This window comes from Spea bombifrons, chromosome 1 (assembly GCF_027358695.1).
Source record: "Spea bombifrons isolate aSpeBom1 chromosome 1, aSpeBom1.2.pri, whole genome shotgun sequence".
NCBI lineage: Eukaryota > Metazoa > Chordata > Amphibia > Anura > Pelobatidae > Spea > Spea bombifrons.
In genome coordinates, this window is record NC_071087.1 from 89,070,483 (window position 1) to 89,084,950 (window position 14,468).

Here is a 14,468-nt window from a genome sequence, read left to right on the forward strand (position 1 = left end):
TTTGGGCGTACTATGTGCTTCACTACGCATGTGTCAACAACAGGCCTACATTTTTGGACGTTCCTTATTTTCAGTAAACATTGAATCTTCAGGTTCTGTTGTCTTCTTGACTGTATCACTTCAGTACAATATGGTATTTTGGCTTTGCTAATACAAACAAAATGATTACAATAAAAATCTCACACTTGTATAGAAAGTTACATATCAAGAACATATATGCCAACAACAGGAGCAGAATAAAACTACCGATAATATGGGCAATATTATCAAATTTTCCATATCCAGATGTCCCTTTTCATTGACTGCCAGGGGAATGTTACATTTGAAGTGCCTGACTTTCGATTTGTAAGTACATACTGGCAGACCTGATAATCAGGATACCTTTAAGGACTGTTGATTAATATGGCTGTTATTGTAGGCAAGGTCTGTTTCCTTTACAGAGTTTTCTAAAACAAGATATACTTTAATTCAATTAAATATTTCAAAGCCAGTATTTCCAATATTTCAATCTCCAGTAATAATTCTAATGCCTATGTACAACAGTACTGTTTAATAAAATGCAAAAAGAATGAACAGAAAAAAATCTAAATCAAATCAATGTTTGGTCTCTTCAATGCCCAGAGGTACAGCAGATACCATCAGAGAGTTATCTGATTGGCCTCAAATTTACTCGGCAGCATGACAAAGACCCCAAACATACATCCAAAGTTATTAAGAAGAACTATGTTCAGTGTAAAGAAGAACAAGGAGTCCGGGAAGTGATGGTATGGCCAGCCATCGAGCCCTGATCGAGTCGGTCTGGTATTACATAAAGAGAGAAAAACTGAGACTGCCTAACCCACAGAAGAACTGTGGTTAGTTCTCCAAGATGTTTTGGAACAATCTGAGAAGGGGTTCCTTAAAAACTCTGGGCTAGTGTACCTAGAAGAATTGTTGCTGTTTTCAAGCCAAAGGGTGACCAAACCAAATATTTATTTGATTTAGATTTTTCTTCTGTTCACTCACTTTTCATTTTGTTAAATGATAAAAAGAATTGTCTATTTTTGAACACATTCTTACTTTATAACATTTTTTCACATCTTTGCGCAGTACTGTATATAAAAGTAAAAAAAAATTAAAAAAATGGTTTAAAAAGATAAAAATATAAGTAGTGCACCACATAATTTGGATTTACAGAAATTAAAGGTGAGATGCCACCAATAGCTTGCAATCTTTGATATTTATGTGACATGTGATCCATCGGCAGTGGCTTTCTTAAGAAATCTGAATGTTTCTAGTTTTTTAAACATCAACGAAAATAATTGCATTCTTGTGTCCAAAGAATTGTGTAACCCCACAAAAAAAACTCGTCAGGGCTGTTCAAAGTGCCTCTTTTATGTATTGTTATTTTTGGACTGCAAAACTGATGTCTCCGAAGTGTGCTCATGAATTATGAACTGGTCACTGTGTTATAGAACACACTGATCTTGTTATGTAAGTTTTGTACTATTCCTTTAAGTTCATGAACATTTTTCCCTTGGCTTTTTCCTGACCTCCTCCTTTTTTTTAACAGATAAGAGTTGTGCAACACACTCATTAAAAAAATAATTGTTGACATCCAGTGGAGAATCATTCATCACCACCATATTTTTTTTTAAAACCTCAGCACCCCATTTTGCTTTATATCTGCTGTCCCAAAACACTAGAGTGTACTCATTTTACTTAGATATATTAACTGAAATATGAAATATATGTATTAGAAACCCACATTCTGTGCATACCAGTGGGAAAAGTGGATTTTTCTTCCTGTTACCAAGATGTTTTTGATTATTTTCCCGCTTTCTCTTTGATGATGAGTTCTGTCCTCCTCAGATGTATGAACTGAGGGGATTAAAGGAAGTATGTTCCGCACAGGGGAAGTTATTAGTTGTGTAGGTTTTGGTAACGGACAATGAACTCAGCTTCACTGAGGTAAATAGCCCTTTTAATCGGTGATGTATTGTAGCCTAGGGCGGCAGGTACAAGGAGGCCGCAGCCCACCTGCTTCAAACCGATGTGGCTGCTCAATAGGCTGGTAACAAGGAAGATCTTTGATCTTCCCAACCAGTCCATTTACACAATGGAACGATGTGCTGAGCCGGCACAGACTCCATAGGTTGCGTTGAACCTATTTAAATATATTCGGGGCCAATACAAACCATTGTGTGGAAATCTGTTCATAAACAGGACTATGCATAGGACACGTGGTCATGCGTTCAGACTGGAAGAAAGGAGATTTAGACTAAAGCAGAGGAAAGGGTTTTTTACAGCAAGGACAATAAGGATGTGGAATTCTCTGCCTGCAGAGGTAGTTTTATCGGAGTCTGTACAGACGTTTAAACTGCAACTGGATGGATACCTGGAAAATCATAATATTCAGGGATATAATCTTTAATTATGGGGAAACAGCTTATTGATCCAAGGAGAAATCTGGATCAATTTTGGGGTCAAGAAGGAATTTTTTCCCCTGGTTAGTGCAAAATTGGAAAGAGCGAAACCGGTGTTTTTTTGCCTTCTTTTGGATCAACAGCAACAAATTAACAGATATAGGAAAGGCTGAACTTGATGGACGCATGTCTTTTTTCAGCCTATATAACTATGTAACTATGTAACTATGAAAGGCAGTATGTAGCTTTAAGATGCAGTGCAGTTTTATTCTGCTCCTGTTATTGGCATATATGTTCTTCATATGTAACTTTCTATACAAGTGTGAGATTTTTATTGTAATCATTTTGTTTGTATTAGCAAAGCCAAAATACCATATTGTACTGAAGTGATACAGCACTTTGCAGTAAGGACAATATCAGGCCTAGTGCAGTGCTCAAGGCAAAATACACCACCGCCTGTATTTTGGCGGTGGTGTAATATGTTGGCCCCGAATATACTTAAATAGGTTCAACGCAACCTATGGAGTCTGTGCCGGCTCAGCACATCGTTCCATTGTGTAAATGAACTGGTTGGGAAGATCAAAGATCTTCCTTGTTACCAGCCTATTGAGCAGCCACATCGGTTTGAAGCAGGGGGGTTGCGGCCTCCTTATACCTCCCGCCCTAGGCTACAATACATCACCGATTAAAAGGGCTATTTACCTCAGTGAAGCTAAGTTCATTGTCCGTTACCAAAACCTACACAACTAATAACTTCCCCTTAATCTTCCTTTAATCCCCTCAGTTCATACATCTGAGGGGGACAGAACGTATCATCAAAGAGAAAGCGGGAAAATAATCAAAAACATCTTGGTAACAGGAAGAAAAATCCACTTTTCCCACTGGTATGCACGGAATGTGGGTTTCTAATACATATATTTCATATTTCAGTTAATGATTCTTATAGCTTTGTTGATTATTATTTATTAAGTTGTGCTTACACATCAAATTATAGTCCAGTGGGTTGTAACCTCCTTAGATATATTAAAGACCTCAAAGAGGGAATCCCATGATTACGGCATAAAATACATTGCGGTAAACTGCTTTTCAGCTTATTTGATTCCAATAAACTTTCTTTATCTGTAGACGTTAAGACTGCCATTGCTGTCAGTTGTGATATTTTGAATGACTTTCCCTGCTCAAACACCACACTTAGCTGATTCTTTAAGGCAATGGTAATGGAGTCTATTCCTCCTTAGGCTTTCATTAGTCAGAGTGTCTGGCAGGGAAATTTGGACGCAGCCATTCTATCTTTGTCCACAGACAGTTTGATAAGTGAGTGTTTGTGTTGTAGATATGTGTTTGTATAGTAGATTGGGCTAATATAACATTTCTAGAATCATAGTTCTAGAACACATAAAATTACATATGCAGCTGAAAACATTACATTATGCAGAGACTAGAACTTTTTTAAAAGTAACACAATGTTTTTGGAAACATATTTTGAATCCGATTCTAGCAATATAAAAAAAAAAAAAAGTCAGGTGTCCCCCTTTAAATATAACTTAATGGCAGTTTTTAGGATTGTGGGGTGAACTTTTGAGTTAGGTTTGTGCCCTGCGGGGAAAGTGACTAGTTTATTATAGCCTGAGGGATGGTTACTTCTAAACCTTTTGTGGTGATAATTGGGCGAATGACATTGAAGGTGCTTAGGAAGGACCCAAGAGAACGTATATTATACAATGAATATTATTTTGACATTCACTCATACAGGGCCGGCCCAAGACTTAATGCCGCCTGGGGCGAAGTTTAAAATGAAGCCCACCCCCGCCGACGCCGGGGGGGCGGCATTTTAAACTTCGCCGACGCCATTATCTACCCTAACCCCCCCCCGGTACTTACCTTTAAACAGTCACTTCCGGCGCTCAGCATTACAAGCCGGCACTGTGGCAGAGCAGGGAGACTCGCCGCAGGACTGTTTAAAGGTAAGTACTGGGGGGGGTTAGGGGAGACTCGCCACAGAGGATAGAGGGGCGCCGAGCGGGTAAGCGAAAACCACTCGGCTCCCCTCTCTCTCCTCCGCTTAAAAAAAAACGATTGGGGCGGCAAAGTGCCGCCCCTTCAAAAGGGCCGGCCCTGCACTCATACTTTAGTGAATCAACCAAACTATTTTAGTATGACTTGGTGGCAGCTTGTGATGCATGATGTTAATTTGATACGAATGGCCCAGTGAAAATGTTTATAGTGAATATATTTTTAAAGGTTACCGTTTTTCAACATTTGTGATGTCTACAGCTATGAAAAAAATGTAATTATGGCACAGAAAAACTAGGATAATAATAAAGTGTAATTACAATGATTAAATTGGATATAGTATGGAAATAATTGTTATCTAGCAAACAGCCTCTATGTTTTTTCTTCTATGTAGGAAGTAAAATAGGAACCTATAGGAATTTTCTCCCAAGCCTCCTAAAAGTCTGTGCATTTATAGCATTTTAATTCCAATCCCCAGTGGAGTTCCTTTATAAATTCTTACAAACAAAACTGCATTGTTTTCATAAAGCAAGTCCTGTTTTTCACAAAATAAATAATTATGATTCAAGAAGCATTACAAGTTTCTCTTTAAATGCATGCTCATGGTTAACTAACTGGTTTATGCTGGTGCGTGTGCCTAGTTTTTCAAAATGGTTTGACCTCTGCCCGCAATCGCAATGTGAAAAACAATGAATGGCCGCAGATGTTTCTGCTTAGTGAAGTATTTGAGTCATAAAGTGTCAGTGTTGGGATATTGTGTACTGTAGTAGACCCTATAACGTGTTATTATTAGAGAATATATCATGTACTGTATCAACTGCTCATATCACATTTCCTTTTGTAATATACTGTACATTAATAATGATGTATATAAACATACAATAAATGTAAAAATGCAAGGCGTATAGTCCCAGTGGAAATGAAATGCTTTCTTTAATTTTTTGGCAGATGCCTGGGATGAGTGTTTTTTTCATGTTACTATATAGCTGTACCTCCCTGCAGCAAAAATATTTCAGCCAGTTGCATATATTACAGTGAGTCCTAGGAATGAAGAATGAGATAGTTATGGGTTAAATCACTAAAGATGAGGGTCGGTTGAATCGTGTTTACAATAGTAAACACACATGAGCTGGACTGTCGAATTTACATATTCACCACCATTAACTCAACTGCACACTCAATAGCAACTTGACTTGCATCAATTTGAATGCTGGGGGTAAAGGTAAACAATTTACTCTATGACTTATCATCAGTCTTCTCCTTCCCCTAATCACAGCCTCTTCATTTAAATGCACATGTAAAAGTCTCCTGTGCTGGCCGAGACTGGCAATCTGGAACACTGGGCAAATGCCTAGTGGGCTGCTGTCAGTCAGCTCCCCATACTAGCGCGATCCGCAGCTCTGGCAACAGAGCTCTGTGATCAACAATTAGGGAGATAAGTGTGAGAAGAGCGAGGAGCAAATTCTTAAAAGAAAATAAATTGAAAAGGCAGTCCTCATTAATGAGATTATCAACAGTTCCCTCTAATTATGAGGGAGTCTACAGAACCTAAGGGCTTCTTTAGCCTTGTTGCAATACTATCCAACAGAAAAAAAAAAAAGGATAAAAAAGATCACAACAGACATTTAGAAAAAAAGAATCTTCATTGTCCACCTATTCTAAAATATTTCAAATTGTAAATTTATATATTTTCACAAAGTATGTAAAGATATTCAAAGGATATTGCCAAAAATAAATTTTGTGCCATTACAGAGAGAAAGAATCGCCATGGGCACATCAGTCTTACCCTGCTCACAAGGGCAGCCTAGGCCTGAACTGCCATCGACATATCAGTCTGATCCTGCCCACAAGGGCAGTCCAGACTATCTAAAACTTGAGACAGTCCAGAGCAGGATACATCAAAGGGCAGGCTATAATTCCTACAAGTCGGTTCTTGATTGTGTTGTTCTCCCATCGGGGGATCTCTTGGGGATAGTCCAGATGGGGACCTCCTTGCTCACTTGTATATAGAATGATTTCAGCCATATTGTAGTGACAAAGCCTGAGGAGGCTGAGAGGTAATTGAGAGGTTGTTGGTTTCCTTATGCAGAAGAAGTTTGCCTTGCCGGTTGATTCTGGCCAATCTCAACATTCCTTGTGTCCAAAGCAGGATTCAGTGCCAGGTGAAGCGTCATCCACCCATTTTACCTTTACTGCCTATACTATACTGGTGTGGCGAATTGAAATTATACCATAGCATTCCGTTTCAAAATGTGGCCATGTGTGAAACTGAGACCCCATCAGCAGGAATGTTCGTGTTTTGCACCAGAATAGTTCTTGTTATTTAACTCTTGTTTTATCTTTGCATGTGAAGATTAAAACCCATGTTATTCACAATTTATCTAATGCTGATTAAAAATATTTGTATTTGTTCAGATTACATTTCCCTTGTATATTCTGTAACAGCATTAACAAAATAATTAATGGGATGGTATTTTGACTATAATGTCAGCCGTGTATACTAGTGGCAAAATTATCAGCGGTCGTAAAAAAGAAAACCTTTTATAACTTAGCAAATGTCTGGAAAATAGAGATTATATTTGTTTTTACATACTCTCCGGGGATCTTACATACAGCTTTACATTAATATACTGAGTTGCATTTACATTACGATAAAGTGGTCAGCTGTTTCTTAACCAGACATTTAATCCGGTGCAGACTGACAAAACAAATATCAAAATAAAAAGCCATCATGTGCTCATGTGAGAGGTCCCCTTAAGTTTGTGTGATGTCATCCTTGTGTAAATGTTATTAATTTCTGCAGAATCCCCCCGTATGCATTTGCCCTTTCCCTCACATTCGAGGGATGATATAGGTGTTGCTGTAGCAGATCGGGTAAGTATGGAGCGTGGATGGCCAGAGGCCCACCGCCATTTGCCAGGTGTGCCAGAAGGCCCGTCCGGGCCTGGCCCTCCCTGCTTTTAGGAGATCCTATGAGTGAATAATATAAACAGACTTATGCACATGTGGTATAATATATAATAACCTAGATAGTGATGTCATTTCTTAAAGGTATGCAATGTATGTATTTTTAGGTGTCTGTTCCACTTTAAGTAAAACAATTTCTATCTAACTGGAAATTCGTATTTAACTGGAAATGCATATCAGTAAAGCCTGTTCACTATTCCAGCACTTAGGTCACAGGTTCAAGCGTCCGACTTCTTGTAAGTAAGCAGAATATTGTCATGGGATTTTGCAAGACCAATATGAATGAACTTTGCCAGTGTGTATCTTCTATTTCCTGAGACGATAAAATGTATCCTACCCCTGTGCTTGGCTGTTTGTACAAAGCCAATAGATTTATCCTGTGGTTTGTTTCTTCTTCACGTACAAAGTAAATGGCTTATTCTCAGACGCTTGTGATTTTAACAAAATGCCAGGGTTATGCACTGTTGTCCAAAGCAAAGAGAGGAAAGTGCAATTTGTAAATAATTAGGAAGCACTGATATGAACCGTGCCCCTTACAAAAAGGTGTTTGTATAACCTCACATTTTGGAAGGACAGTGAATGAAATAAGATTAAAAAAAATTCCATATTTGACTCCATATAAATCTTATATAAATCTCCATATAAATGCTTATGTTTGTGTTTGTGTTGCATAAAGCTCTATCCAGAAGCTGTGTCAAGGTGTTGGCGGGCATATTGTAACCGTTTTTTGTGGCATTGGCACAGTAAAGGCTCCTTTATGACAACTTCCACCATACATCTCATTTTTGTTCAAGTATTGTTACTTGAGGTTACTTGTGGGTTTTTCTTTGTGTCCAGGACAATTCTTCTGGCAGCTGTGGCTGAAATCTTTCTTGGTCTACCTGACCTTGGCTTGGTATCAAGAGATCCCCTAAATGTTCTACTTCTTAATAAGTGATTGAACAGTACTGACTGGCATTTTTAAGGCTTTGGATATCTTTTTATATCCTTTACCATCTTTACAAACTTCCATTACCTTGTTACGCATGTCTTTTTGACAGTTCTTTTTCTGCTCTCCATGGTTCAGTATCTAGCCTGCTATGACCTCTGCCAGGGTATGCAAACTTTTGAGCATAACTGTATATTGATAATTTGTACATTGAAAGTGATTACAGGGTAATCAGTTCTAAACAGCAAGGTGATGATTCGTTTGTAGGACACATTGCACTTAATTGACAATGTTATGGCTTTTTAGAAAAAAAAATCAGATGGTAACTATAGGTGGGCTAATTATTCAGGCAGGCAGAGATTGAGCTCAGTAGGGTCACGTAATAAGACATCATGTGATACTGTAATAGCGTCTAGTTAGCATGTTAGAGTAAGTGTGTATTTGAGTGTTTTTGATAGAGTTACTGTGTGTGTTTGTTATGGGGGACATGGACCAGGAGGCTATTAAATATAGCTGTCAAACAATGTTCATAGTGGTCTGAATGCCCAAAAATAAACATTTACTCATATATGTTTCAGTTGAATGTAGCTACACATGCAGTTCTTAATACTTGGACACACTGGGTTGGCACACAGGTTACGTGATTCTTGAGTAACGCAGAGGAGTAAATGCACAGCTGTATGTTTTACTGACGAACATATACGGTATACTATTGGTAAATTCATTAATAGATACCAAATATTCGCCTTTTCTAACTTCTTTTTTTATAGTGATCAGAAACGTTTAACATTTCATTATCTAAAGTATTATGTTTATTTAAGATTTCCGACATATGATGTAATGTTCTTTAACAAAAGACAATATTGCTATCTGCAGTCCAGCTGCTTTATTTTAAGACTGACCCATTTAGGGCTAATTATACTGCTGGTTAATGTGTTTTATTAAGGATGGATTTTTAGATTATTCTAATTCAATTTTCAATGGTGGCAATATTTTGGAAGTACATTAAGAAAGTATACTAATGCCATCGTACATGGGATGAGATAAAAATAAGAACCAAAAGCAAGTCTCTTGCTTGGTTTTCTGCAGTGCAAAGCATCTGCTTTCATTTCATGTGATTAAAATATCCAAACCTTTTTGCATCTACTTACAAGGAAGCTTTCCAATTTTCTACAAGGAAATTAGCCAGTGGGTAAATTCCGCAATGTCAACCTATAAACATAAAATTATTTTTTGCCAAGGATCTTGGACTTCAATCAGAGATGAAGGCAGTGAGTACGGAATTTGTATGTCCTTTTACTAAAATACCACATGGAGCTTTACAGCACATTATGTATTGTACACTGCTGCCCATATACCATATTGGCTCAATTATAGGCCGCACTCTAAAAGTTAGGTGCTTTTTTAAAGAAAACATTTTCTTAGTAAAAAAAAACACTTAGTGGAACAGATTAGCTGCCACTCTGCCCACCCCAGATATGCTGCCACTCTGTCCCACCCCGAGATATGCTGCCACTCTGTCCCCAAGATGTGGCCCCCGAGATATGCTGCCACTCTATTCCCCCCGAGTTATTCTGCCACACTATTCCCCCCGAGAAATGCTGCCACTCTATCCCCCCCGAGATATGCTGCCACACTGCCCCCAAGATGTGCCCCCCACCTAGACTTACCAGTGCAGACTCCCCAGGGCCTGCGGGGGACATCTAAGCAGTGCGCGTATTCAACTTCCGGTGCCGGCACTTCTGCCGCCACGGGAGATTGTCTAAGCGCATTGTGCAGACGTTCACCGGCTGCGGCGATGCGAGCATAAACAACCTCCGCTGCCGGCACGTCTGCACGCTGTGCTTTCACAATCTCCCTTGCCGGGACTCCCCCCGTGGGAATTCCCGGCAAGGGAGATTGTTAAAGCACATCGAGCAGATGTGCCGGCAGCAGAGGTTGTTTACGCGCATTGTCGCTGCCGGTGAACGTCTGCACGATGCGCTTAGACAATCTCCTGTGCTGGCACTTTCCACAGAGGCGACTGTCTGAGCGCATCAGAGAGTAGAATATAGGTCCCCTGCAGCGCTGCGGGGGATCTGTATCCTAACCCTGCTGCCTGCCATGCGCCCGGAACTGCATGTCACGTGCGTCGGGCGATACGAATTGCGCATTCCTGCGCTAGACCTCGAATATAGGCCGCACCCACACTTTAAAGACTTAAAGTAGGGGAAAAAAGTGCGGCCTATATTCGGGCAAATACGATACCTAGCCTTATTTGTGTTGTCTAGGAGCTGCAGCACTTTGCAAGGTGGATTCCCCAACTTCTCAAGCTATGTGTGCATTATAAATATCGTTTTTCTCAACAACTCTTACATTTATTACCATGTCATGAAAAATGAATCCCCTGAATAATTCAAAACAGAAATAATGTGGAAACCTGTTGGCTGCTCAGCGCTCCTCCTGTCCTGCACGGGAAGTGGGGGATTTGAGGACCAAGCTAGCTGTGCATTGGAGACTTACTACTACCAGGCATACCTGGGAACTCCCAGAGTTCTCCGGGTCAACACCGGAACCCTCCGGGTCTTGGGGTCTAGACAGGACCCACTCCCCGCCCATTTCCCTTTTAAATGGGGGTGTTTCCCGCAATGTCAGCGGCAACACCCCCAACATCAGTGGGAGCGCCCACCAACATCAGTGGGCAGTCCTGGCTGCATCCAGCAAGGGCAGGCTCCAGGGTAGCCGGAGCCCAGAAGTTCCTAGGTATGCTCCCAGGTAGATTGTGAGAGATAGGAAGTTGGTGGAACCTGTGCAAAGGCATACAACCTGGTTTTGATAGGACTGTCTAGATTTACAGGACAGCTGCAAATCTCCCCTGACTGGCCCAGGGAGCTATAAAATCAATGAATAATGCTGTTGATGCACAAACGTGGCACTTCCTACAAGGAGGCTGGACGGCTGCTCCCTGATACCCCCCCCCCTTAAATGGTTTTTTGGTAATTTCCCAGTCAGAGAGATTGAAGACTTTAACAAGATGTCCCAGGTAGGCAAGACCTCACTCAGATACTCTAGGTGAAACCCATTAAGTCCCTAGGTATGTATATTTGGCAAGTTTGTGACGTAACTATTTTCATTTTAAGTAATTTCTGTCACGCTGTTTTCACCTTTCTTCAATAATAATCTGTATTATTTATACATTCAGTATAAATCTCAATCGTATAGTTGTTGCCCCATATTTTCTGTAGAGCTCTGTCCTCACTTTTGTTAACGTGTTTAACTTTCGCATATATCTATCTATCGATCTATCTATATATATATATATATATATATATTATAAATATATATATATATAATTTGCAATTAAACAAAAGCTTAATGGTTTAAAATAAAACATATACATACATTGTTATACACTTTATTGTTTAACTTCACAATTGCAAGAAGCTATTATATATTATATATTATTATATTATATATATAGTATATTTATATAGTGCTAACGACTTCAGCTCTGTACAACAAGGAACAGTTGTCCTTCTTTATAGAGATGATGCTGGTGTCTTGCCATAAGACTTACAATAAACTGGAATTTATTTTCTAAATACGCCACCGATAGGCAGGTTCCATACCGCTGAAATGGTTTTGGCTGCTCATGCTCATTCATCTTCACATACAACCTTCTGAAACAGGCCATTATGTAACAGTTATTAACTCATGTACCATGCTATTCTATGCCAGTCAATTTCCATGAAACATACTGTCCATTCGGTTTTGAAGGCCTCGGATCATTCATGTAACTATGAGCACAAGTGGATGTACAGCGTTAGTGTTTAAAGCATGTTCTTGGTTCCATGTTATTTTATCTGATAATATAATTCCCATGTATAAAAACCATACAAATAGGCCTTGAAGACTCCAAGCTATTTATCTAACAGACCTTACTTAATCATCATTACTGCAACTCGTGCTATATCTCATCTAAATCTGTAATTGCTGGTTTAATAAATGAACAATTCTGAATGGTTTCAAAGATTGGTAATCAACTGTTGCGTCAACGGGTTTTATCACTTCCCTTGTGGAAGAGTCTGATTTCCTGGAGCCTGACTGCAAGACAGTCTCTTTCGGAAATGTTTTACTTGGCTAAACCTAGGTACACTGTATTTGGCACCAAAACACATGTACAGTGAACAAAACAAACTAAGCTTATATGTAACTTTCTGATTTAATACCAATGCCCTTAGTACTCAATTATTGTTTATATTTCTTTCTTGACTAACATTGGGTAACCACTGTTTTCTATTTCTTAGCATGTCCATCGGGAACATACAAGCCTGAAGGTTCTCCAGGAGGAGTGAGCACTTGCATTCCGTGTCCTGATCCAAATCACACCTCTCTGCCGGGGAGCACATCCATTGATGACTGCTTCTGCAAGGAGGGGTATGAACAGAGTGGTGAGGTCTGCAAAGGTCAGATATGCTTTTTTTTCACTACATCATCTTAACCTTATGTATTTTTGCCAAATGTCGGTCCAACCAGTATTCCCCTTTCCTGTGAACTTTCTTTTGATACCATAGTTACATCTTTAGCCAAGAAATGTAGTTTAAACTACAAAAAAATAGGGAAAAAAAACACATTTTCATATATATATATATATATATATATCCCTTGTAAATCATATTTTAATTAGTTAAATTGACCGAAAATATCTAACAATGGAGGTTTGCTGATTTTGGAAATATCTCATTTATATAGAGTTTCCATACTTACTCAGCAGTTATAGGGCACATATTTTGTTTAAATTACCATTTTAAAGCTGTTGGATTGTTACATTTGGTATTCAAGCTCTAATTTGGAACAAAGAAACCAAAAAATACCCCCATAAAAGTATTTATTTCTGTAAAGCAGGCAACCCAAGATATTTCAGCAGGAGCATTTCATGCAGCTGTTTGGCCACCAGTCACTGCCAAAGTTGGCCTTAGAAATAATTTCTTGTGCTCTTTTCACCAACACTTCTGTGTTGCTTAAACTTTTTTAACCCCTTAAGGACACTGTTTCTTACTCGTAGTATATTGTGAGACAATGGCACTTTTAACTTTTTTTTCAGTGTTGCTGTTTAGCTGTGATTTTCTTCTTTCTCATTTCATGCTCCCACACATATTATATATTGTTTTTTTTCAGGACAAGCAGGGCTTTCTTTAGATACCATTAATTTTATCATATCATCTAATTTACTATAAAAAAAATCATAAGATATGGGGATTTTTTGCTAAAAAAAAACTAATGAAAAAACCTGCTAAATAGATTCTGCTAGTTTAGAAATACCCAATGTTTTTATGATTTTTTGCTTTTTTCTGCACGTTATGGGGCAATAAGTGAACTGGTCATTCTGCTCCATATCCTATTTCGGGTATCTTTGAAGTTGGCCAATGAAATTTACCCCATCAAACCATATATTTTTGAAAACTAGACACCCCAAGGTATTTGAAATGCTGGTATTTTAACCCTTTCCATGCACTAATTTTACCACCAGCCTTTGTCAAACTTTATGTTAGTAATTTTTTTTTGTATTTTTTTCACACATGTTGTACTTCAGGTATAAATTTATGGCTCCTGGTATATGTCCGTGTCAAGCAACACCCCAATATGTGTTCAGTAACATCTCCTGAGCGCAGTGATACCCCCCATGCATGGGTTTGTTGGGTTATTTGGGAGGTAAAAGGCCACCTTTGTGAGATGTGTATTTTTTTGCCATTTAGACATCTGATCCTGCTGCCCCCATGTCCCATATTTTGGACATCTTTGAACCCAGCCAATTCAATTTACCCCATCAACTCATGCATTTTTTAATACTAGACACCCTATGGGCATAGGTAATGACAATATTTTAACTCTTTCCATGTGGGAATTTTTGTGAAGATAAAGAATTGTAGGAATTCCTCATTAAAAACTTTTTTTTTTGGTGACAGTAGGGATTTGTACATGTTACCATTTTGTTTTTCCTAATCACTCTTCGGAGCAATTACAACGCTGTCGGGGTAGGGGGGTTGTGTCGATATCGAGGCATGTCAGCAACACAGTTTATGCTTAGGAAGAGTAAAACGCAAATCAATTAAAATTATAGACTGATCATGTCTTTGTCAGTCGGCAAATGTACAAAATCAGCAGGGGATCAAATA

The 14,468-nt window shown here is 38.8% G+C and overlaps 1 protein-coding gene across 1 annotated transcript in view; it reads left to right on the forward strand.

Annotated features, from left to right (window-relative positions):
• SVEP1 (sushi, von Willebrand factor type A, EGF and pentraxin domain containing 1) overlaps positions 1-14,468 on the forward strand; it is a 106,273-nt gene that overhangs the window by 23,112 nt on the left and 68,693 nt on the right. Inside the window, exon 4 of the mRNA XM_053465856.1 lies at positions 12,600-12,758. Coding sequence (XP_053321831.1) covers positions 12,600-12,758 — 159 coding nt within the window. The remainder of the gene's footprint in view (positions 1-12,599; positions 12,759-14,468) is intronic.